The sequence below is a fragment of the Pezoporus occidentalis genome, unplaced genomic scaffold (genome assembly GCF_034315485.1).
Source record: "Pezoporus occidentalis ecotype Australia unplaced genomic scaffold, CSIRO_AGI_Poc_V1 ctg69, whole genome shotgun sequence".
Lineage (NCBI taxonomy): Eukaryota > Metazoa > Chordata > Aves > Psittaciformes > Psittacidae > Pezoporus > Pezoporus occidentalis.
In genome coordinates, this window is record NW_026916041.1 from 889,980 (window position 1) to 912,484 (window position 22,505).

General features: G+C 40.8%; 1 protein-coding gene across 1 annotated transcript in view; it reads left to right on the forward strand.

Moving 5' to 3' along the window:
- The first annotated feature begins 281 nt into the window (after positions 1 to 281).
- STMN2 (stathmin 2) overlaps positions 282 to 22,505 on the forward strand; it is a 39,018-nt gene continuing 16,794 nt past the window's right edge. Inside the window, exon 1 of the mRNA XM_062641552.1 lies at positions 282 to 525. Coding sequence (XP_062497536.1) covers positions 507 to 525 — 19 coding nt within the window. The 5' untranslated portion in view covers positions 282 to 506. The remainder of the gene's footprint in view (positions 526 to 22,505) is intronic.

Genomic DNA, 22,505 nt, shown 5'->3' on the forward strand with positions numbered 1-22,505 from the left:
TTTACTGAAATGGTTTACAAAATCCGTTGTGTTGGTCCCTTCTTTTTTTGGTTGTATCTTTGGAATAAAATGTGTTAAAATGAATTTGTACATGTTTTACAGGTAGCAACAGCAGAGCCTTCAACACCAATAGGCTTCTCTCGTGTAAGACATAAAACATTTGACATGGAACGTACTATCGAAGCCAGGCCGAGGGGGGGAGAGGCATTCAAGGGCTGATTTCCATTTCAAACTGCATTCTGGCACTTTGTACTCCAGCACCATTGGTGGATCAATATTTAATGCCCAGAGATTCTGGCTCTGCAGGAGTCATGTCAGGGGACCTCTAGAGCCAATCTGCTTGGGTAGAGGAGTGATAATTATTCATGGGCTCCTGCCTCTCACTCCTTCTCTTGCACAGCCCCACTCTGCTGACTCAGTGCCTTACTCAGTCTCCTCTCCCTCTCTCCGCCGCTGTAGCTGGACCCCTTTGCCTTCACAGCCTCTGAGAGCCTGCACGTCTCACCATGGCCAAAACAGCGATGGGTAAGAAAATGCCTCTCTTTCCTCCAGCCACTACACCGGCCACTATTCCCTGGGAATGCTGCTGGCACTGGCCGCTCCTCTCAGCATCCCTGGAGTTTAGGAAGAAATCAAGACAACGCTAAGCAGATTTTTGATTTCTTTGATCATTAAAAAAAAAAAAAAAGTGAGAGGGTGGGGGACCCCGGGCTCTTTTAACATCCTGAGATCAGATTAATTATTTACCGATGGGTGAGGTCGGCACATGAGCACAGCCTGATTTTGAAATGGCTTTCGTTATTTTGAAGATTAATATATATATTATGGTATTAATATATATATTAAATATATATATATAAAAAAGAAAACGAACCGGAAAGTTATCCCCGCTGTAGATACACCTCCCCCCGCCGTTGTAGCCCCCAGTCTGTGCTCCCCTTTGCTCCTGAAACACACTGCGTAGGGAGGAGAAGAAAAGCAGGCACGGGTACAGACACCGCCGGACCGGGAAGTGCGGGTGCCCGTGATGGTGCCGTGGGGAGGGAAAGGGTCGGGTGGGGGGGCTGCAGCGGCGCGATCACCGGCCACGGCGCGCACTGCGGGCCTGCCGCGCCCAGCCCGGCGGAAGGGGCGGGGGGGGGGGACACGGGGGGCGGCAGCGGGAGTCACCGCTCGGTTGCTGCCCAGGTGCTGCCCGCACCTGCAGTCTAACGGGGACTGGGGGACAGGGTGAAGCAGGTCACTGCATCATGGCTAGCTGGTATTTTCTAGCACCTTTCACCCTGTTTTTCTCTGTCCCGGGGGCTGTTGATACCTTGGGGTTGTGAGCTGCAAGCACAACTTCCCCTCACCCTCCCGGTCCTCCCCCCGCCATCCCCCGGCCAGAGCCGCGCCCTGCAGCCGCATCCCCCGCCTCTTCCCCCGCCGGGCCCAGGGGAGCGGCCGGGCGGGGCCGGGCGAGCTGCGCTCTCCCCGCCGCAGCCCCGGCCCCGAGAGCCCCCGGGAGACCTTTGCTCTCCGGTCCTCTCTGGCCGTCGGGTGGTTGTCCCGGCGCCCACGGCGGGAGGCGAAAGGCGCAGCCCCGCGCCGGCCCCTTTGTTCGAGGGAGGAGGGGTGGGGTGGGGTGGGGTGGGGTGGGGGGGAAATGGTAGTGGAGGGTGTGTGAGTGAGAGAACAGGCTGCTGAAAGCATCCACGCAGTATTGATCCTTGATTTTCCTTTTGGGGCAAATGAGGCAGGACCTACGTTTATGCATTCAAATTCAAGTTTTCACAATCATTCACGATTAAAGTCATGCACGCACAAATCCCACAGAATAAGGTTGGAGAGCTCCAACACAATTATTATCCTTCTCCAAGAAACAAAACCCATTCAAATTCCCATTTTGTGCAGACTCTGTCTCTAAATCACAAAGTTATACCAAATCCTCGTGTCACTGATGCATTATATATTTATTCATTTGAATGCTTATGATCCAATCCTGAGGAATAATCGGTGTGGACTGAAAGCATTTTGACTGGCCATGGCACACCTGGGAACAAGGCGTGAGACAGCTATAGGTGCAAGCAGAGGAGGGAAAGCACGGCTGTGGGAGTCTGGCCAGCCCTGCAGTGCCGAGCACGCCGTCCCCTCCCCACTGCAGCAGTCTGGTAATCAGTATTGATAATTTGCAGGCAGTCAGAGACTGATCTCCGCAGAAGGTCCTGTTAGGAATTCTGTCACTAGGGAAGAAAGGGCTCTTCAGCCTTCGATTAATTGTCTCACATCACGCAAATGGGAAGCTTTCTGCAGCAAGAGATGCCTGGAATCATTTGAGTTTGCCTAGAGACAGGCTGACCGTGCCTTGCCAGTTTGCCTATTAATAATATCTGGTTAAGGAGCTACATATGCAAGCAATAAAAAGCAATGTAACTACCTAGTTTGGGTTTCTAACAACACTAATTTCAGCAGCATATGATAAAAAAAGTGAAAGATACATTATTAAAAGCATCTTCCCTCTTTAAGCTCCCAAAGGTTAAGTATGATCTTCACCATTTCTTTAAACCTTATTCTTCGTTGGCGTAGTTATTTGTAGAGAAAATTTGGATCTAGGCAGCTGATTAGAGTAAGCCACTTCATCATGAGAGTTTCTTCAAGGCAACAAATTTTATTTTCATGTGGAAAAAATAGATGCACTTTTAGTCATACACTTTTCCAGTTAGTGTTAAATAAGCTACATTTGTTTTGTACTCAAGCTTTACCCAGTAGACCACTGAGACAACTATAGAGTGCCTGACTTTTCCCTTTTTTTTTCCCTGTTGAGCACCGTATTTTGCAAAGTGGCAGTGAAGGCTTGATCCTGCTGCCACTGGAGCCAACAGAACATTTCTAATCAGCTTAAGCTGGCCCTCTATTATGTTTCTGGCCCTGGTCCAGCAAGGCACTTAAGCAGGTGTCTGAGTTTGAGCATGTGAATAGTCCTGTGGCTTTGGACAGAACAGCATGTAACTCAGGCAGATGCTAAATACCTTGATAAGTCTGTGTTTATTTTCTGCCCTAGAAGGCAGAATTAAGCCTAATTTTCTCTTCAGCTCTGTTAATAAAAGATTTTAAGGAAAGCCCCTTTGTCATACATAGGAATTTCAACAGCTGTAGGAAACTCTGGAGCTCAGTACACCCTCAAGACCTATGGAGTTCTTTCTGTTTAGCTTAGAGTATATGAATGATGCACATGAGACACACACACGCACTTTTATGTATTTGTATTTAAGTGTGTATTATTTTTAAATGTCATATAACACAACCATACAGACATTCTGGGAGCTTTTAAATTGCATCTTCCCCTTGATACCATCCTCTAAATGAAGCCAGGGTTGGATAAATGGACTCCTTCATGCATTATGCTGCCTAACTTATAGGCCATGCACCTGGCTGGATAAACTTTTTTAGGGTATGTACATGGCAGTGTGAGGGTGAAACTGTCAATGATGCCACTAGAGCTAAATAAGGTGTCTGAAACCATTATTTCATTCTTTCCTTGCAGTGTTTACATTAAGGAATTTATTTTGAAGACATCTTCAGACAATCATCACACAGAAAGTCTCAGTCACTATTATGGTTCTTGTTTATTTTATAGGAACTTGTTTAACAGAAGTATATGGGATATGTGTTAATAATGTGTTAAAGAAGTGTTTTAATTCAAACTGCTTTTAAGACAGAAACTCTGTGAGGTTATAAATAGGTGGGATTCTGAGGAAACAGAAGAGAGAGTTCAGGCAGCTTCATGCTGCCTCCTTTGCATATCTCAGTAAGATTAATTAAACTGTTGTAAAAGTGCTTCAGAGTTGTTCTTCTACTTTGTCATTTGCATTTTGGTTACAAGCTCAGTCTTCCATACTTAGCTTGATGGAAGCAGTGTCACTGTTGTCTATTAACTGAGTACTGCGTTATTCTTTTATCTGGTATACAAATGTACATATGAAGTCACAAGTAACTATGGTTGTTGAATTTAACTGGTTTAATTATTTTAATAACTAGGGAGCTTTACTGCAAAGGGGTAGGCATTTTGCCTCTGATCTGCCAGTACACTTCAAGAATTGCTTGATATTCCACAACTGTGCATGAGTAGTCATCTGGACATCAATGGCAGCAACAAGCTTCAAGTTAAACGGCATATGGCTAGGCGCCAGGCTGCATTTGGACAGAGCATGCTCCTTTCCATATTATGCAGTTTTTAGCAGAAGGCTTTAACCTCCTGCTTTTATAAATAAATGCAGTTCTTCCCCTTTTAGAAATAAATTAACACAAATCATCACTACATTATTTTCAGCTGTCATAAAATTGCATATTTGAATAGACAAATAGGAAATTAAGATGAGAATGAATTTAGACAAGATTCAGAAGACTTTGTTGTCTCATAATGTCAGCAGACATGTGATTTGACTGAGACACTGTTATTCCAACTTTTATCAAGATCTAGAATAAACATTTCAACTAGTTTATTTTTCCAAAAATTTTGATTACTAAGCTAATATGGCAAGTACAATTCACTGGAGACCTGAAGGTTAACACCCGTGCACATTCTTTCCCTGTGTTTAAAAAGTAGATTACTCTTCCTGCTGTTGATAATTGAGGCAGTAGAAACAGTCCATATGGCTGGGAATTTATGTTGCTTTATAGCAGTTCTTTACTTACCCTGTGAAGTGTAGAGGCAGGAGCATGGAAGCATCATCTATTCCGTCATCTTATGGAAGAGATCCCATAACATGCTGAGGAAATAAAAATAAAATTCAGCAGCTTGAACACTTCTAAAATGTTCTCTCACCTCCACCTCCATCACCTCTTTGTTCTAATATAAGCTCTATTTAGACTAAAGGCTTCCTTTTTGATAAAGTATACCTGGAATTAATTCACATTGATTTTGTCAATTTGAATTGCCTTTAATTCATTGTGGATTTAGTTTTTTGTTTTTCATTTCTTTGGAATTTTACAACAATAATACATTTCTCTTGATCACATTTTGCACAGCTATTTTTTAGAATTAATATATGTGTAATCCAGTCTTATAGTTAGAATTTCTCTGGTGCACTTATAGCTATTTCTTTACAAAAGAATTCTTCATTTTCAAATCATTAATAAAAAAAAAAAAAAAACCACCACCAAAAAAACCAGCCACCTCATTGCAGAAGAGAGATGGGACAGTCAAATCCAGCAGTATTTTTAGATTGCATTTTAGCCTTCAAAGACCATATGAAATTAACTAATTATTTCTCCTAAGAGCCTTCTGTGAGTAGTAAGCATTATTATGTAGTCTGAAACAGAGAGATCAAAATGTTCCTATGACAGGTAGGTCTGGCCAGTACTTGACCCATGCAGCATTTTCATGTAGGTCTAATTTAACGACCTTCATAATCAAAAGGAACATGAGATGTTCCTCATTCCTGAAAAACATCAGGCTCTAGGTGTCTTAAAGTGACACCATCCTAAAATGGTGTCACTCCAAATAATACAGTGGGAAAATGAACTCGCTAAAAGGTTTTATAAAGATTATACAGCAAGAAAGCCACCACTTGAATGTGAGTGACTGAGGGTGGCTCCTAGCCCTGTGACCAGCCGGCAAAATCACAGCTGGGAGTAAAGTCCTCCAATAAGTCTTCTCACTTGGTGTGCTCCCCCCAGGCTGTATATGTATACTGAGTAAATTTGCCTGTCAGCTTCTGGTACCAGCCTTCACAGCTGGTACTTCCCGGTGCTTTAAAGAGGATCAAATATCACATCATGAACCAGTGCTCACTTATCTCTGCAGTAACTACCTTCAAAAATCCAATGTTCTCAGTACAAGTCACCTTTATAAACAAAAGAACTGTTGCTGTTATCAGGTAGCTTACAGAGAATGTGTTCTTCAGCAGTATCCATAAAATGGATGACAGATGAACCAAATTTGCAAATAAGACTTGCTTTGATGGAGCCAAGGGAGTTCAACCACTAACCTCCGTACCATCAGCTGATCCTCATCCCATGGGGGCCACAGAAATTGCTGGATGATTTGATGGAATGTGTGCCATTCACAGTTCTTTCTAGGCTGCACAAAATGCTCATGCTGTGAGTTCTGTGGATACAGTCTGAGGTGGTGATGGTTTCCGTGTGAGTCCCCCTGTGATCATGAGCCAGCGATTCTCCCTGGGACACATACTCAATCCTGCAAGATGCTGGGCCCCCATGACTACAGCACAGGCAGTATCTATTGCTCTGGTTGCTCAACACTTTTCAAAACCAGAAAAAAATTGCTTCAGAGACCTCAGTTTTCACAGATCTGCATCCTCAGTCAAAAGAAAAGGACCAGTGCAAAAATGCTGGCTTCTGGGATTACAGTACTCAAGACATCATGTGTCTGAGCAATACCAGCACAAAAAACTACTCTGTAATTACTTAATTTTCCATTTATTACATTTTTCCTTTTTCTTCTGCTAAAATATAGTTTAACCAATGAAATCAATTTAAGCTCTTTCTGCCAAGATGTGCAGTTAAACTGATGCCAGCATCTACACAAGACATACAACTTTGCTGAAGTTGGTGATATTTAAAAATGTATTTTTTAAAGTTATAGCTATCTAATCCAAGAAGTTCACTAATAAATTATAATTTATGCATTCATTCTAATACACAAAACCCATCACTGTTGTAGCAGTTAGTGTGTGGAGACATTGTGATCCTTCATGCACTCAATCACAAAACATCATTGTTAGGATTTGGTAGGGCTCTGGGGGATTCTTTGCACTTTTTCCCCAAGCAGGTGGTGTAGTCTAGAGAGGTGACTTAGGATAGAGTAACTAAAGTTCTAAGGCACCTGTGCTGGGATCCAGGTGTGACTGTACCTCCTCAACACACCGGGAAAGGTCAGTGCCTCCGGCTATGGCTGAACAGAATATTGCTGCAGGCTGCCCAGAGTGAAGGTACTCATCACTTAGTGACCCAGAGGGAGATGCAGTGGGGAATGGTGAGACTGCAACTGTCCCTTGGGAACTTAATCTGTGGCTGCAGAGAAACTCTGCTTCAGTCTCCTCCATCGTGGTGGGAGGAACAAGAGGTGTCAGCGAGTGCACTCCTGCCCCTCAGGCAAACAACTGGTGGTTGGCCTCCAAGTATTCTGCTGAGATCTGGTGGTCCTTGTCCCTCGCCAGAGAACACTAGAGCCACCAAGCTGTGGCCCCTTTCCACCCTCCTGTGGGAAGAGCATCATGCTGGAGAGAGGACAACAGAGCACACAGGAGGGAAGATAACTTCCACCTGTAAGTGGGAAGTTCTGGCTTATAAAACCATTGCTGGATTTTGCATGATACAGCAAAATAGACCAGAGCAGAAAATAAAATTTGAGTTTCATTGGGTGGCAGGTGGGACCCTTCACCTTGAATTCCCTAATTTCTGCAAGAGGTTGAACCCAGCTCTGGCCCTTCCCAGTCAAAGGTGCTCACTGTAGACAGTTGTCCCAAAGGACTATAAGAGTGCCAGCAACATTTCCTTTCTGCTGTATGTTAAAAGAAAGCAATGGCTGTCCCTCCATTTATGCAGGACCCTGTCCTATCTACGCATGCCACATGCTCTCATGAAGTAGGCTAGACAGATTTCTTCAGAAGACAAGGTCTGGATTGGAAGAACATCCAGTTCCCAGTGTTAAGGGAGTAAACAGTTAAAGTCTGAGGCACCCTTGCTTGTACAAAAAAGTAGCACACTACAGTGCACCACCAATTTGATGAGCACAAATTGTGCTATTTATGGATGTTCATCCTCGCTCTGCAGCCATGCAGGAATTTGCAGAATCTACGTTTTTAATTTAGAAGCTTAAATTTTTCTTAAACATAAATTTAGGTGCCTAGCTCCTTTATCAGATTTGTCCATTAAACATTTTATGAACTGACTTTGTCTTCATTAAGATGGGGATAATCTTCAATACTTACCCCAGAGCTGTGATGTGAGGTTATGTCCCATAGTGCATGGAAATGTGTAACAATGCTTGAAAGTTACAGGAGTTGCAAAATCCGTAGTGATCAAATTAGGAAACCAAGCAATTTACCATCTGAAGCTGTATTAGCATTCAGGTTCTTTTTATGATCCTTGGGAGATTTTTTTAGGTAAAGAAAGAATAATGATGTGTATATTTAATATTACTGATTGGTGTAGAAGTCTACAAATTGAGAATTTACCTTAAGGTAAGTTATGCTTTACCTAAAGCTAGCGAAGGTACCTTATAATGCTTACATTTTTTGCATTTAAATACAATCACTAGTCACTAAATGACTATGTAGCTAAAACTTTTGATCTTTGTACTATTTTTGATCTTATCTAAAGTTATTGAAAAGTCAAATTGTCCTTTTGGCCTAAAATTTCTGATATACACATGTTCACATTCATCCTCTGGTTTCCGCTAGGATGTCTCCTGATGTGATTTCATTGGCAGGGCTCCTTGAAGTGTTCAATATTATTACAGTTACTATTATTACAGTTCAATAGTGTTACAGTTAATTATTACAGTAAAGGACTTTTGTCCTTTACAAAAGGCTGCAGACAATACAGCCAGGTCAAAGATGCACAAAATAATTTAGTTATATTTGTACATAAAAGTGTAGCAAAATTTGGGGTTTGGTTTTTGTACTGTAATTCCTCTAGCTACCTAAATGGATCTGTAAAAAAATGTTTGCATTCCCCTAGGAAATCTTCTGATTTAAAATGGATGCATGAATCAAGCTTTATAGTTTTTCAAATACTTTTTTTAAAGTGAAATTCACTCCTATAACCTGTATGATTAGCCTTTACTGGCATTTATTTGATTTATTATGTAGAGTAATACAAAAGACTTATTTCTAAGCTAATATTTTTTCTATGTGTTTAGATTATTTTTTTTTTCACACTGTCAAGACTGCAATCAGGGAGCTTTCAATATTACATATTGTAGATAGGAAAGAATCCCATACTCATTGTGGTTTAAAAAACCCAAAATATTTAATATTTGTCAACAAACCACTTGTTCTCAAGGCAAATATCTTCCTGCTGGAGAAATAATTTTCTATCTCTAAACATCATTATTTTCTAAGAAAAATATCAATAATGACTTCTTAAGAGAGCTAGTAGTAAGATACTGATTTTAATCTGCATTGAGGAGTCAAGTTATTCCTTTTTGAAGTGCATTTATATTTTTTTCAAGGAAATATTAAAAAAGGAAATAATCTTACTTAGAGAATCATACTGCGTTAGATTAGTGGTGTAAAGAATTCCACCTTCTAGTGGTGGGAGGCCTGAAAAACAGGATTAAGCATGACAGGGGTACTTTTAAATGCTCTGCAAAATTGTAATTATCAGTCTGCATAGCTTGCCAATGCTGTTCTAGAGGTCTCAGTCCTGCTGGCATGCTGATTTCTGCACAGAAGATGTGAACAGTCCTGTCAAGGGTAAAAAATTGCTGCAGTAAGAATAAATACTGAACCCTGGCAGAAAATTCAAGGCATTTAGAGAAGCAAACAGGGGTAATCTACATTACAAAGATTACAAAATTACATTTAGTATTTTTCTATGTGATTAGATGGATATAATTTCCTAGATTAAAACAAAGACTGGAAACAGAGTATTAGGGACTTCAGTCTGCCCCTGGACTGCTACTCTAATATTTTTGTAGTCTTTTAGTGTCATTTACATATTAGAGGAAAGTCTGAGTTAGCAGTCAGGAAGACATTCTTGTGCGCAATCTGCTGTCCTCGTCAGTTTCCCATCTGCTTCATTACCACCACCTACTGATTTCCAGTCCCAATCCATTTCCTTGGTATTTTTTCCCTCATTTTCATAACTTAATATCATCATCTATTCAGTCATCATAGTATCACCCTTATTCTTGGTCCAGTTTCAATCATCCCATTTTCTGACTGACTTTACCTTTTTTCTTATTCTTTTATTTTTAATTCATCCTCTCTTTGCAGTTTCTTTCACCAGGCAGATTGAACTGCCATCCCTTCACACAGCCCATTCCTTCTGCTAATTGCTAATCCTCCACACTTCTGTTGGGCCAGAAGGGAAGGAATTAAGACCACAGGATAGTTCTTTTCTTCTTCCGATTTCCAGCTCTCCTTTAGTCCACAGTGACAAGGAGGAGCACTGCAAATCAATTGGCTGTAAAGCTTGGTTGTGTTTCTGCCAGCCACAGTTGAAGCTTGAAATCAGATATTTCAGTGACTTCTTCCGCAGCCAGGCCTGGGCAGATTTTTCAAATGAGGAATGATTTCCTGGCACAAAGCTCTAGAGCCTTCCAAACAAATAAAATAAGTGCTTGTTTAGTTTACCGCATGCATCTATTTTTCACTAGTCATCTTCCTAGAAATAGTGAAATAATTTTTGCTAAGAGCTTCTCCAAAATTCAGCAAGAGGCAGCCCTTCAGCCAAGAAAACTGTAGGCCAAATTGTAATTTAACAAAGTCATGTTCAGTGGAAGGAGGACTCCTGTATTTTCTAGTGCAGTGGAAGAAGAAGGGTGGCATTAGGTGGGAAATAGCAATGTCTCACTGTGGTGTATGGGTAACACATTTAAGCTGCTCAGATGTGCAAAGGCCAGGAACACCAGCCTTGCTAGAATTAGATCCTAAAACAGCAGAAATCTATGGTAGTAGACCCATGTTGATTTAAGTGTGATGAACCCATTTTTTCCCTCCTTTAAATCTCCCAAAGCATCATCTTAGGAAGGAAATATATTTATTATTTTGAAAAGTCATACAAAAGCCAGCTACACTAATAAAGGAGGATCTGATTACACAGGAAAGGAGACTTTTTAATACATAAAAAAGAATTTGATTATACAAAAAAGATTAAAAACAGACTGCTACAAGTTGACACTTGCCTATCTCCAGGTCCTGCTACTTACTGAAAAAATACAACATACTGAAGAATACGTAGGCCAACCCAGTTCTGGAAGTTTGATAGGTCTGTTAGAAAGGATGGGCTGATACATAGAATAAGTTCTGATTTGCCTTGAGTGACAGGCTCCTGATGCTGGGACATGCTGATGCACAGTGCCCTGAAAATCTAGCTGTTTTATTCTAAATGAGCCAAGCACCTTCACACCAGAGCCCCACAGAAACCATTGGAGCATCTCTGCAGGGATTGACTCCTCGTGTGGTTCCTTTTAGTAGCAAAGCGGTGTTTCTGAAGTCATCAAGATCCTCTTCTGCTTAAGTGGAGGCCAGTACTGCAGAAAAATAGAGACAGAGAGGCTCTGTCTAACAGATATATAGCTTCAGAGTGATAAATAGACTGACAGAGCAAATGAATTCTAAAAATCTTCAGTAATGTTTCAGCACAGGAAAAAAAAATCACTGAATTGAAAAAGAAGGAAGGAGAAGAGAAAGAAAAAAAAAGAGGTGGATTGTGAAAGGTTTCATTTACAGCAGTCACATTACTGAAAGTCCATATAAATTGTTATAGCATAGACATTTAAGATTAATTTTACATCTTAAAAAGAATCTATGTATTTCTATGATGCAAGTCTGAGGAGAGCTGCTTAAAACACAAGTTGCTTCCTCTGACCAGTGGTTCTTGTTCTAGTTTTATTGTAGCATCAGTTGTAATAAAATATTCCACCAGCGAATGTTTTAGCCCAGCCAATTTAATCAATTCTGAATAATATACTAATTTCTTTGCACAATCCACATGGCTTCAAAGAAGAAGCTGTTATTCTTTGTTGGGTTTTTTTTTCCATTCATTTTCATATCTTCTGATTAAAGTAATCTGTAATGTTTACAATCTATTCCTAACTATGATATATTTTAGCAATGCGATGTTGAGTGGTATCATTATTTGCTTAATGGAAGCAATCAAAATGTTTGAATACATGCATAAAGATATGTCGGGTACAATAGTAGAAATATAGAAATACTTCTATAGTAGAAGTGGTAGAAATATAAATCAGGTTAATTGGTAATAATAACATGGTTTAGTTAAAGAACATATAGAAAAATCTGGAGCCACAGAAGCACAGATATATGTTATGTGGAAAAGCTTGTGCCTGTCATTTCATTGATCTTTCCTTCAAATAGTTGTAAGCAGCTAGTACATTGTCCCTTGGCCACTTCTTTGCCCAACTAAACAACCTTGCCTCTTCTACCATGCTTCACAGGTAGTCCTCCACTGGACCTTCACCTGTTTTTTGATGTCCCTCTTAGACTGGGGGCCCAGAACTGGATGCAGTACCCAAGGCGCAGCTGCACAAAAACAAACACCTTTGACTACTGCTGAACCTAACCTCCCCTCCTGCTGAACCTAACCTCCCCTCCTGCTGAGTCATACATACCTCTGCCTCCTTCATCTCTCCATTTTCCCAGTCTGACCCATTTAAAAGAAAGGTGGAAGAAACAGCAAAAAACTCTTCCTTGTGGGACTTTCAGAGCCAGCCTACATACACTGAATATATTTCTGTAAATTTAAGAAAAGGAAAAAAGTCACTGCCTCAGTATCCGTTCCTATTTTGGTGTTTAGATTTCACCTTTCAGCATTGACAATTATGGGTTTATGTAGACATAGACTGAAACATCATCTGAAATTTCACTTGGGTTTTTGTGTCCTCTTGAGGGCTCTGTAGAAGACTAATAGAAAATTATCTTATGTCTTTGACTGCTGTGAAATAAATTTTCACAGTGAGCACTGAATAATGAAATATCTAGAAGTAGCCCCAGTTTCTAGATTTGGGGACCTGCCAAAAAATCCTTTCCCTAGTCATTCTGCTGCCCACAGTTTAGGAGGTAATGCCAAATGAAAAAATGAGTTTTACAGATTCTGCTTCATATCAGCATGGTTGATAAGGGAGTTGATTTCATTTTTGCTTACTCTGTGCAGTGCTTTCAAAGTCCTTCAAAACCTAAAGACATTATTTTTGAATGAAAAGATTTTTCCAGGAATAAACACACCCTTGACAGGCTTCCTCCTAGGGAGACATCCTTAAATTAGACCCAGAAATTCAGTCCTTTGGAATATCTTGTAATCAAATAAATACAGCCCCTTGCTCCCACATATACCAAATTAAGTAGACTCTTAAATTTGTATAAAAGCATTTAAACTTCTGTAATCTTTGTTATGAAAAAAGGGGAATTAAACCATATGACATAAAGCGCCAAAGTATAAATGAGACTATTGGGTACCCATGACACAGTCTCAGTTATGGTACTTCCTTGGGCTTAAAGCAAAATCCTCCACAAACACAAATTCCATAAATAGGCAAACTCTAATAGTTTTATACAGAAACTTTAAAGTCATTTACTAAGAGCTTATTTTGTCATTTACTAAGATCATTCAGCTTTTAAATACTATTGTTAATTAATGTGTATGCCATTGTATTATTGCAAGGATAGGAACCCTTCATTTTTAAGTAATCTACTTGCATACATCATTTGCAAGTGTGTACAGAAAACAAACTAATGCCTTTATTCAAACTGATGATACATCCTTATTTCAAAATGTCTCACAAAGTTAAAATTCCATTCAAAACCCAGAAGAATACTGGATTTTTCAGACTGTCTCCTTTCATTTTCTTGCATTTTGACATTTAGTCGGTAGTCGTGGCAGCCAGAAAGAGTGATTGTAGTAGAATAAAGATGCAGTTACACATACATGGCTTTAGGTCAAGTACATTAAATACATGTGGATTGCTCTAAATCCACCAATAAACATATATAAACAGCTATGTATACATTTTTATGTATAAACATATGTATAAACTAAATAATGAATGATTCTATATGTCTGCTATTCAGACACTGTAAGGTGGGCTTTCTAGTCTACATAAAATAATTAGTTTGAGGGGTACCTTTCACAGCCCTCACAGCAGCATATTGTCTGTAAAATTGATTCTCCTGATAATTATGGTGTGAAAATAATGGCAGTAGGTTCTGCACTTAGTGGAATGACTCAGCAAGCAAGGAATACATTTACTGAGATGTAAAGATCAAGTCCGATCCTACTGTAAATTATAATTGCATTTATCCCATATAATGTAAACACAAGTATCTACTTAGCTGATTGCCCTCAGTATTTTCTTTGCCTAAAGGAAGAAAAATGCGCCTTGCAATTGAATTTGCTTGTTGTTTTCTGAGCCTTGAGTTGTGAATAACTCATATTTTAGCCTTCATCGGTTCAAAGCACAATTTTTAAAATATTGGAAGATATCTGTACTTTGGAGTGGCACAGGATGTGTATTAATGAGGGCTGTGGTTACAAGCCCAATATGAATTATAAAAAATAGTCACATTTTGTATGTGACGTACTGTTCTGTTAAAGCCACATGCGTATCTGGTCCCAGAAAAATGACAAGGACCAGCCTGTTTGTCTATGAAAACTGGAACTGTAGTAATACGTCTCTGTTCCCTTGTTTGAGGTACACAACAGCTAAGACTCCCTGAATGATGAAAACAGAAAAAGTTGGATATTTTTATCCATTCTTTCTAAATTGCCTTACTTGCTGAAGGATTTTATGCTATTCCTTTGCTTGATGCTGCATTACTGTCTTGCTTTCAGAACATAGAATCATAGCATCACAGAATGGTTTGGGTTGGAAAGGACCTTAAGATCATCTAGTTCCAACCCCCCTGCCATGGGCAGGGACACCCCACACTAAACCATCTCACCCAAGGCTCTGTCCAACCTGGCCTTGAACACTGCCACGGATGGAGCATTCACAACTTCCCTGGACAACCCATTCCAGTGCCTCACCACCTTCACAGTAAAGAACTTCTTCCTTATATCTAGCATGAACTTTCCTTTAAACCCATTAGCCCTTGTCCTATTGTCCTACAGTTTTTGTTGATAAGTTCCTCCCCAGCATCCTCATAGATAGCCCTCTTCAGATGGTGGAAGGCTGCTATGAGGTCTTCACGCAGCCTTCTCTTATCCTTCTCTTCTCCAGGATGAACAAGCCCAGCTTGCTAAAAAATTGCTCTCTTGAGAAGCTCAGTCTGGCTCTTAGAACAGTTTTGACAGTGATCTCAGTCCAAAGACAGGGGATGGCATTTCATAATGTGAAATTATACCAGTACAAATACAGAAAGAATCTACTGTGTCCAGATGAAAAGAAACAGCAGCAGAACTCCTATTTCTATTGTGAAGACTGACAACATGCCAGGATTATGTCATTACTCTCTAGGCATGATAATACACAGCTCCCATGGAACAAAAACATCCAATGTCAGCAGGTGACATGTGGCCAGATGTTACAAGACCAGGAAGAGTTTGTTGAGACTATATAAAAGGATCAAGGTGATGCAGAATTAAGTCACTGGAAGCCTCTGAAGAGATCATTATGAAAAACTGAGTAAATGCCACTGTTCCAAATACATGTGGCTGAAGGAGAGAATCAGAAAAATGAAAGAGACTGGCAGCCAGCTCTGCCACACCCTGCTCTAGTAGCCCAGTCTTACTGCACTAAAACATAAGCCGTAGCATGATTCATACCTTGGGAAGATGCTGTTTGATCATAGTAGGCTTCATAACTAAACTGTTGCCATTTTATTTCATCATACTTGATTTGCATCCTCACTCTAGGGGCTGTTTCACCAGCCAGCACCAGTATTGCCAGCAGCACTCTCAAGGAGACAGCCTGTGCCAGTGGAGGTGTCACTCTAGAAATCAGACCTATGTTCTCCATTAAGTTTTCCTATAGAGAGGGTCTGTGACCTGAGGCAGGTTTTTTTCAACTCTGAGTAATTTCTCCCCCAGCATCCCTTGCCTGTCTTTTATCGTTTACACCATAACCTTTTTGGCATGGGGTGTTGGCATCCAACTTGTTTGTGCAGAAGGCACTGCACAGGTAGATGGACCTCCATGTGTTCACACCATGCAATAAGATCACCTTAAGAGTTTACTGGGAGACAGCAGCCATCTCCTAGTCCCTGACTGCTGGGTACTCAAGGGAGACTAGTGTGCTTAACACAAGGACTCAAAATTGCGCTTCTCATGCCGTGCCTGGATCAGCACAAGTGTAGGCACACTGGTGTTGTGGTGACTGATACCTACATGGCAGGGCTGGTGGCGGAAAGCAGGCTGCCGGCAGGCTCTGCACCTTCCAAGCTGTAATACAGTCCACCCCACACTGACAAGGACACTGAAGAACCACTTCCTTTGCAAGTCCTTCCCTAGTGCTGCAGCCATGAGCATGGCCCCAGGACTAAGCACCACAGCTTTGCAGCCAGGAAACAGCATGGCTCCAGGGGCTTCTAAGCACTACACAGCCACTTTTGGGGGAAGTATCATACCTCTCGTGGTTGTCTGGCTGCGGGGAAGTCCTGAAGCAAGCTGCTGTTATGGCAGGCTAGTACAGGTGGTAGCCTCAATCTCTGACATCCTGAGACCAGATAATCTGTGAACAGCAGAGCTGGGGTGGGTGTGTTAGGAGCATCTCTAAGAACCTTTCTGCTTCTCTGGCCTTTATACATGGACATTAGCATCCCTGAAAACAGTGCTTTTAGCCTGCATGGAGACAGATTCTGGTTCAGTGCTGCTTACCAGGGGGCATCTCTAAAGCCATGTTAGTGGAAATTTTTGAGTGAAATACCTGGCTTTTTAAGCCATTTTGTATTTAACCTGTCTCAGAAGTAAAAGAGTTTAATGGCTTTGTGTGCTGGTGAAAGGGTGTGTCACAACTCTTCAGGTATACGATGAGAAGGAAATAACTTTTCACACAGTGAGCACTAAATCATGAAGAGCAAATCTGCCCGTTCAGAAATTCCAGGGATTAAGGTTTTTATTTTTAAATCATTCATACAAGACTCTGAGTGATAGCTCAGGGGATAGGGATTTTTCTTGAGAACAGGAAAATTAATTATAGGATCAGACCCAGAATAATACACACAGAATTGTTATTACTGTATCAGTAGTCCTGAACTAAAAGTAAAACAGAATTTTTCTGTCAGACATGACACAGACAAGTTTGCTACAATACCAAAAGAGACTGTTTTTCCCGTGTGCAGGTATATACGCAAAACCATCACCAGGTCTCAAGCAGGTAAGGTGAGTCAAACAGACTAACCAAACAGCCTACTCCCTTTTTCCATCCAGTTCACATTCAGGAAAATCTCTTTGGTTCACATCATCCCATAGCTGAATTTCCATAGTTTTTAGTGCTTCCTTAGAATACGGGAGACAGCAGATAGCAGAACAGTTACTGGGTGGGGCTGCCTTAAAGATTTGCAAACTATGGATGTTTGCACAACTTTCACAGTTAGGTGATAATAAGAACTATCTATGGCTGAGGTAGCCTCTTATGAAGGCAGGTGTAAGTCCAGCATCTTAAACATCAGCATTCTGCCAAAGCATCTGAAGAGCAGGGATTAAATTTCTCACTGCAAAAAACTGAACAGTTGTTTTCAGTTAGCCATCAGGAAATAAAGGTGTCTTAGCCATTGAGTTCATTCCTCAGTTTTCATCCTCTCCATTGTCTTCAAAGTCTGCTTTAGTAGCTCACATCTTTTCTTACATAAAAAAACCTCTATGGGAAGAAAATTGGGAGAAAGAAGATAGGGTGTGGAGGTGAGGAAGGAAATATAGTGGGAGATGCCTTGAGCAAATTGCAAAGGTAAAGCAGACCTTAAAGAAGGAGGTCTTCTCCCCTTGGGAAAAAAAATATCACTGCAATTTTTATTTTCACCCTGGCTGAAGTTCCCTGAAGTTTAAATAGATTTCAGGAGGGTCACAGACCTCTGTATTAGCAGTGGGCTACGTTCCCTTCCACTCAGTCCTGAAGGACTGCTGGAACTGAACTGCCAGGGGCTTCCTCATGCTGATGTGATGCACTGGCTCCCCAGAGGGATGGCTCAGATGACAGAGTGCAGCACCTGGCTCTGCCACTGCCACTGCTACAGACCAGTGTCTGCAGAGCTGGAGAAGGAGAAGCCTACCCATAGCTTTCCTGTCTGCTCTTCCCATGCCTACCAGCATGCTGTGTGATGAGGCTGTCATGTCTCTGAGTTCACTGACAAGCTCTGGACAGGCACATGTCTATATTCCTTCCACACTGGAAGAAAATGTATGAGTTTTTCTTTCTACAAACAGACAGTACAATCTGGCCCAAGTTTCTGTAATAGTGACTATGGCAAAGCATCTGCATCACTGTTTGTTTTGGGTAACCATGACAACATCAATTATTTTTTTATTATTAAAAAAAAACTTCCATTAAAATCTTGACAATGCAATTGCATTAGCATAACAAAATAGTCCCATTAACTCATGTCACAGGTGACTATAACAGTCAGGGTTCAGTAAATGGGTTTTCTCATTGCTTCAGCAGTGAAAATTACACAAATAGAAATAATACAAATGATACATTTTCTGGACATAAGGTAGGAAACGCTGGAGTCACTGTTGGCAGAGGAAACTCAATCATACACAATTTCTATTCCTTGTTTTCTGTTTCTTGTTTCTTTTCATAGTACCAATTTACTCTATGGCCTAGATACTGAAATATCCAGAATTTCAGGGACAGAGGACACGACCAAAACTCTGTATTCATCTCTGTATTAAACCGCATTGTAGTATATGAAGAGTGCAATTTTAAAGACTTGGCCATCAATGATTGGTCCCACCCGAGTGAGGGTCCCATGGCACCTTTACCACCAGTGAAACAGCTGAGGACTCTAGGGCATTAAAGAGCCCATGCTCTGTGAGTACAATTTAAAGCAACCTTATTTTCGTTGGGGAAACTGGAAAAGCACATACTCAAGGTAGTGAGATAGACTCACACCAAATACTCTGTTGAGAAGTGTTTTGCTTTCAGAGAGACGGTAACAAAATAAGCCCCACCTCTGTGAACCACCAAAATGAGATATCACTCATGACTGAACATGGATAAGATGTATTCACTGCAGGGGCTTTTGCTTTCATTCCCTCCATTACTGACAACTCTGTAAGCCTCTCAACATCCTTAGGTTTTGTGACAACACAGAGATTCACTGGCCTTAAAACAACCTAATTCATTTATCTCTTGGAGCTGGACCAGTCACTCCCTCGTGATGCTCATCTTTCCATTGACTAAAATGAAAGCTTTCATGACTGCTGCAAACTAGCTGTCTTAAGTATTAGACCACAAACTCACACATTTCAGACAAGTGCTAAAAATTAAATGATATGTAGGATCCCTGTCAGTCATGCCCCATCTTGAGTTTTAGTTCTCCCAGTCCCATATATGAGTCCCAGTACTAGTTCACCAGTTTGTAAACACTTAGCATGCAGCTTTTTTCAAATACTCCACCACCTATGGGGAACCAATTACAGTTATGATCATATAACACCATTTCATTTGACATAAAACTATGCAGCACACTTCTGAAATGGTTTATTAAAACAAAAACAAAAATACTGGCCAGAAGATTGTACCTGTTGGTGTTCACAAAATTATGTGGGTTTTCATGACTTAAAGCATTGTCTTGACAGACTAAAAACTCTATCATCTCAAAGGAGCATTAACAAAGTGAAATTTTGCGGCAGACTGCTTTGTCAATAACATCCATGAGAAATCGTTGTACAGGATGGGTGTAGTAGGTCTTCTCTGCCTTGCAGTAAAGATGCTTCATCTAATCTTATTTCTTACTCCCTGCAGTTTCTTTCAAAGCAGAAAGCAAAGCAGGATACCCCGTTCCTGGCAGTATTCAAAGCCAGGCTGGATGGGGCTTTGAGCAACCTGGTCTAGTGGAAGGTGTTCCTGCCTGTGGCAGGGGGTTTGGAACTAGATGATCTTTAAGGTCCCTTCCAGCTGAAACCATTCTATGATTCTATGATTTCAGTTTGGTTTCAGAAATCTGACTGTCTCACAGGTACCTGGAATGGGAACATGGGGCTGAGCCATATTATCAGCTCACATTTTGACCATGGGCAACATGCCAGTTTCTGTTTCCTTCCAGGTGTGCACAACTTCAAGAACCATTTTGCCTGGTAGGACTTGAACCATCAAAAATCAGTAGCACTTCATTATATGTGGACTGGATTCAGGAAGGCAAAAGGAATCAATATATTTGCTTTCATCAGATATTAATTATAAGTAACATTTACAATTATGTCTCTTGCTTTCATGTGTTAAAAATAGTCTTGCTTATGAATAATGTTGTCTCTGCTGTGACACTGCAATCTGTCGTAGCAGTGCTTTGCCAAGGAACAAAATATGACCCAAATTGCCAGTGTCCTGTCAGTCAGGACAGATTTTCATTTTACAGTGTAAACTGTATAATATTCCTTATAACTGCTGGTTTATAGATGAAAACAGAGAGGGTGGTTTTACCAGTGGTTTCCCTAATCTTTCTATGTCTGCCAGCAACAAAAAATTGGTTGCTGACTTCTAATGGCAGACATGGCACTTTTCCTTATTAGCCTCACTCAATGTGCAAAGAGCTTCAGGACTGGCAATGAAGTAATTTTCTGTCATTTGTAGAGGAATATGGAATGTATCTGAATAATCATATTATTTGACATCAGGAGAGCACTTTCAAAGAGAATCGTCAAACACCCCAGCTGACCATGCTTTGGCTGACACTGTAGAGCAATCTCCAAGGACATAAACTGTTTTGCTTGGTGGGTAATGAAACTGGAAGTTATGCATTAGTGCATTAGCACTATACCCACCATGCTGCAGGCATTAATGGGACTGGATCAGTCTAAAGGAAAGAATCCCAAAATCCATACAGCATGGGCATGGACTCCCTAATATTGTTTCCCTCTGGAGAGCCAGTCCTGCTGTCCTACCCTGCTTGCTCATACAGATGTAGCATTGGCACCCTTGAAAGCATGTGGAAGATCTTACCTAGACAAGCAAGTAGAAAGCCCACAAAGAAAGAGCATGGAAATGTTCACCCAACACAGGGTGTGGTTTCACAGTTTCTAAACAGGGTTGTTAAAAATAGTTTGAGAAAATAGCTTAAAACACTGATATTAAGGTGCATTTGGGACTCATTCAGAAAAAACCATGTATTCTTGACTTTCAGAGCTGACTTTCTTCTCTGAAGCTGTCGAAACTTTTGAGGGGATTAGATAATATTTCTAAGGCTTCCTCTGCAACTCTGAATATGAGGAATTTAAAAAAAAAATAGATGAGGTTCTGAAATAGTCACACAGCTTTAGAATTTAAGAAGACCTGTAAATACTAGGATATTCACAGCAAAACTGCAAGAATACTGAAATCTCTTCTGTTTTAACAAAAATCAGTATTCTGCTCTTACCCAACGTTGAAGCTTTTAATGCATATAAACATTTCAATCTTGCTGCATATAACTAGAGGATTCTGTTGCCATCTTTTGTCAACATTGTTCTTTCATAGCAATTTCTCTATCAGAGCTTTTGTAGTATTACGATTACCATCATTTACTTCATTTAACTTGCACAGTTAACAGAATATGTCCCCTACGTGACTGCACAAGGAGCTATGTAATTAGCAAGCCAGTCGAAACACATTTGGAAAATAAACATTGTTGCAATCACTGCTTGTCTTCAAGGGTTTTCAAAAGCTCCACTATAAGATAGATAATTTTTGTGCCTACTTCAGTTAACACAAGAAGTCCTGTGCAGACTGCATTTATGCAGCAGCTGTGCAGTTCGCATTCTGGCCTAAGTGGGCTGCTTTTCTAATAGAAGAGCATTTATTTTTGGGAGAACAGTCTTCCATGGCTAAAACTCTAACTCCTTGGGATTTCAGAAAGCACAGTTATCTCACTGTTCAACCTGTGTGACATGGGCCAGCCATTCTTATCAAATCGTTACCTGGGCTAACTTTAGTGCTTTGGGGATTTTTAATATATGGTAGTTTAAAGAAAGGACAGCTGAGCAAAGCAGGGCTCCTGCTACTCAGTGCTGCTAAATAAGCTGTTCTTTGCCTGGTCAAAGGGGAGAGGTTGTCACCATGCTGATGTTGGACCCCCGACAAGGTGTGTAGTTCTTCAGTTCCTTTGAGGGCTTCAGCTCTAAAGTCTCCAACAGGAAAAACAGTATTTGTCAACACAGCAGGTGTCTTGGTTCCCAGGGTTGCAGAAGCCTCCAGAACGTTCTGTGAGTATTCAAGCCAAGTTCCAGCTATGGTTGAAGGATTTGCTAGGACAAATGGAGAGTAAATCAATACCATGAAAAAAAAAATGCAATGCTTATAAAGCGTGGAAAGTCACCCTAATTCTGTCAGTGGCCAGAGTGAAACAGGACAATGATTTTTCACCAGTGTGCTTTCAGTGCAGCTATTGTACTGAAAGGAAAGAGAACTGAGCACCTTCTTACCTTTCTCCAGTCACATTTTGCAGATGGCAAGCTGGGACCTTTTTCTAATTGTTTTAAATGCTGTTAGAAAACCAGACACCTTCAATGTCAAGCAAAAATAAAAATAGCAACAAAGGCTGCAAAAGGCAGGGTTCCTTGGATGCTGCTTTGTATGGATCTTTCTACAACAACATTTATAGGTATTCACTGTAGCAGCTGTTGAGTAGACCTTGTGCAGGAATGGTTAGCTTTCAGCTCATGTCATCAGTGGCCATGTCTTTATC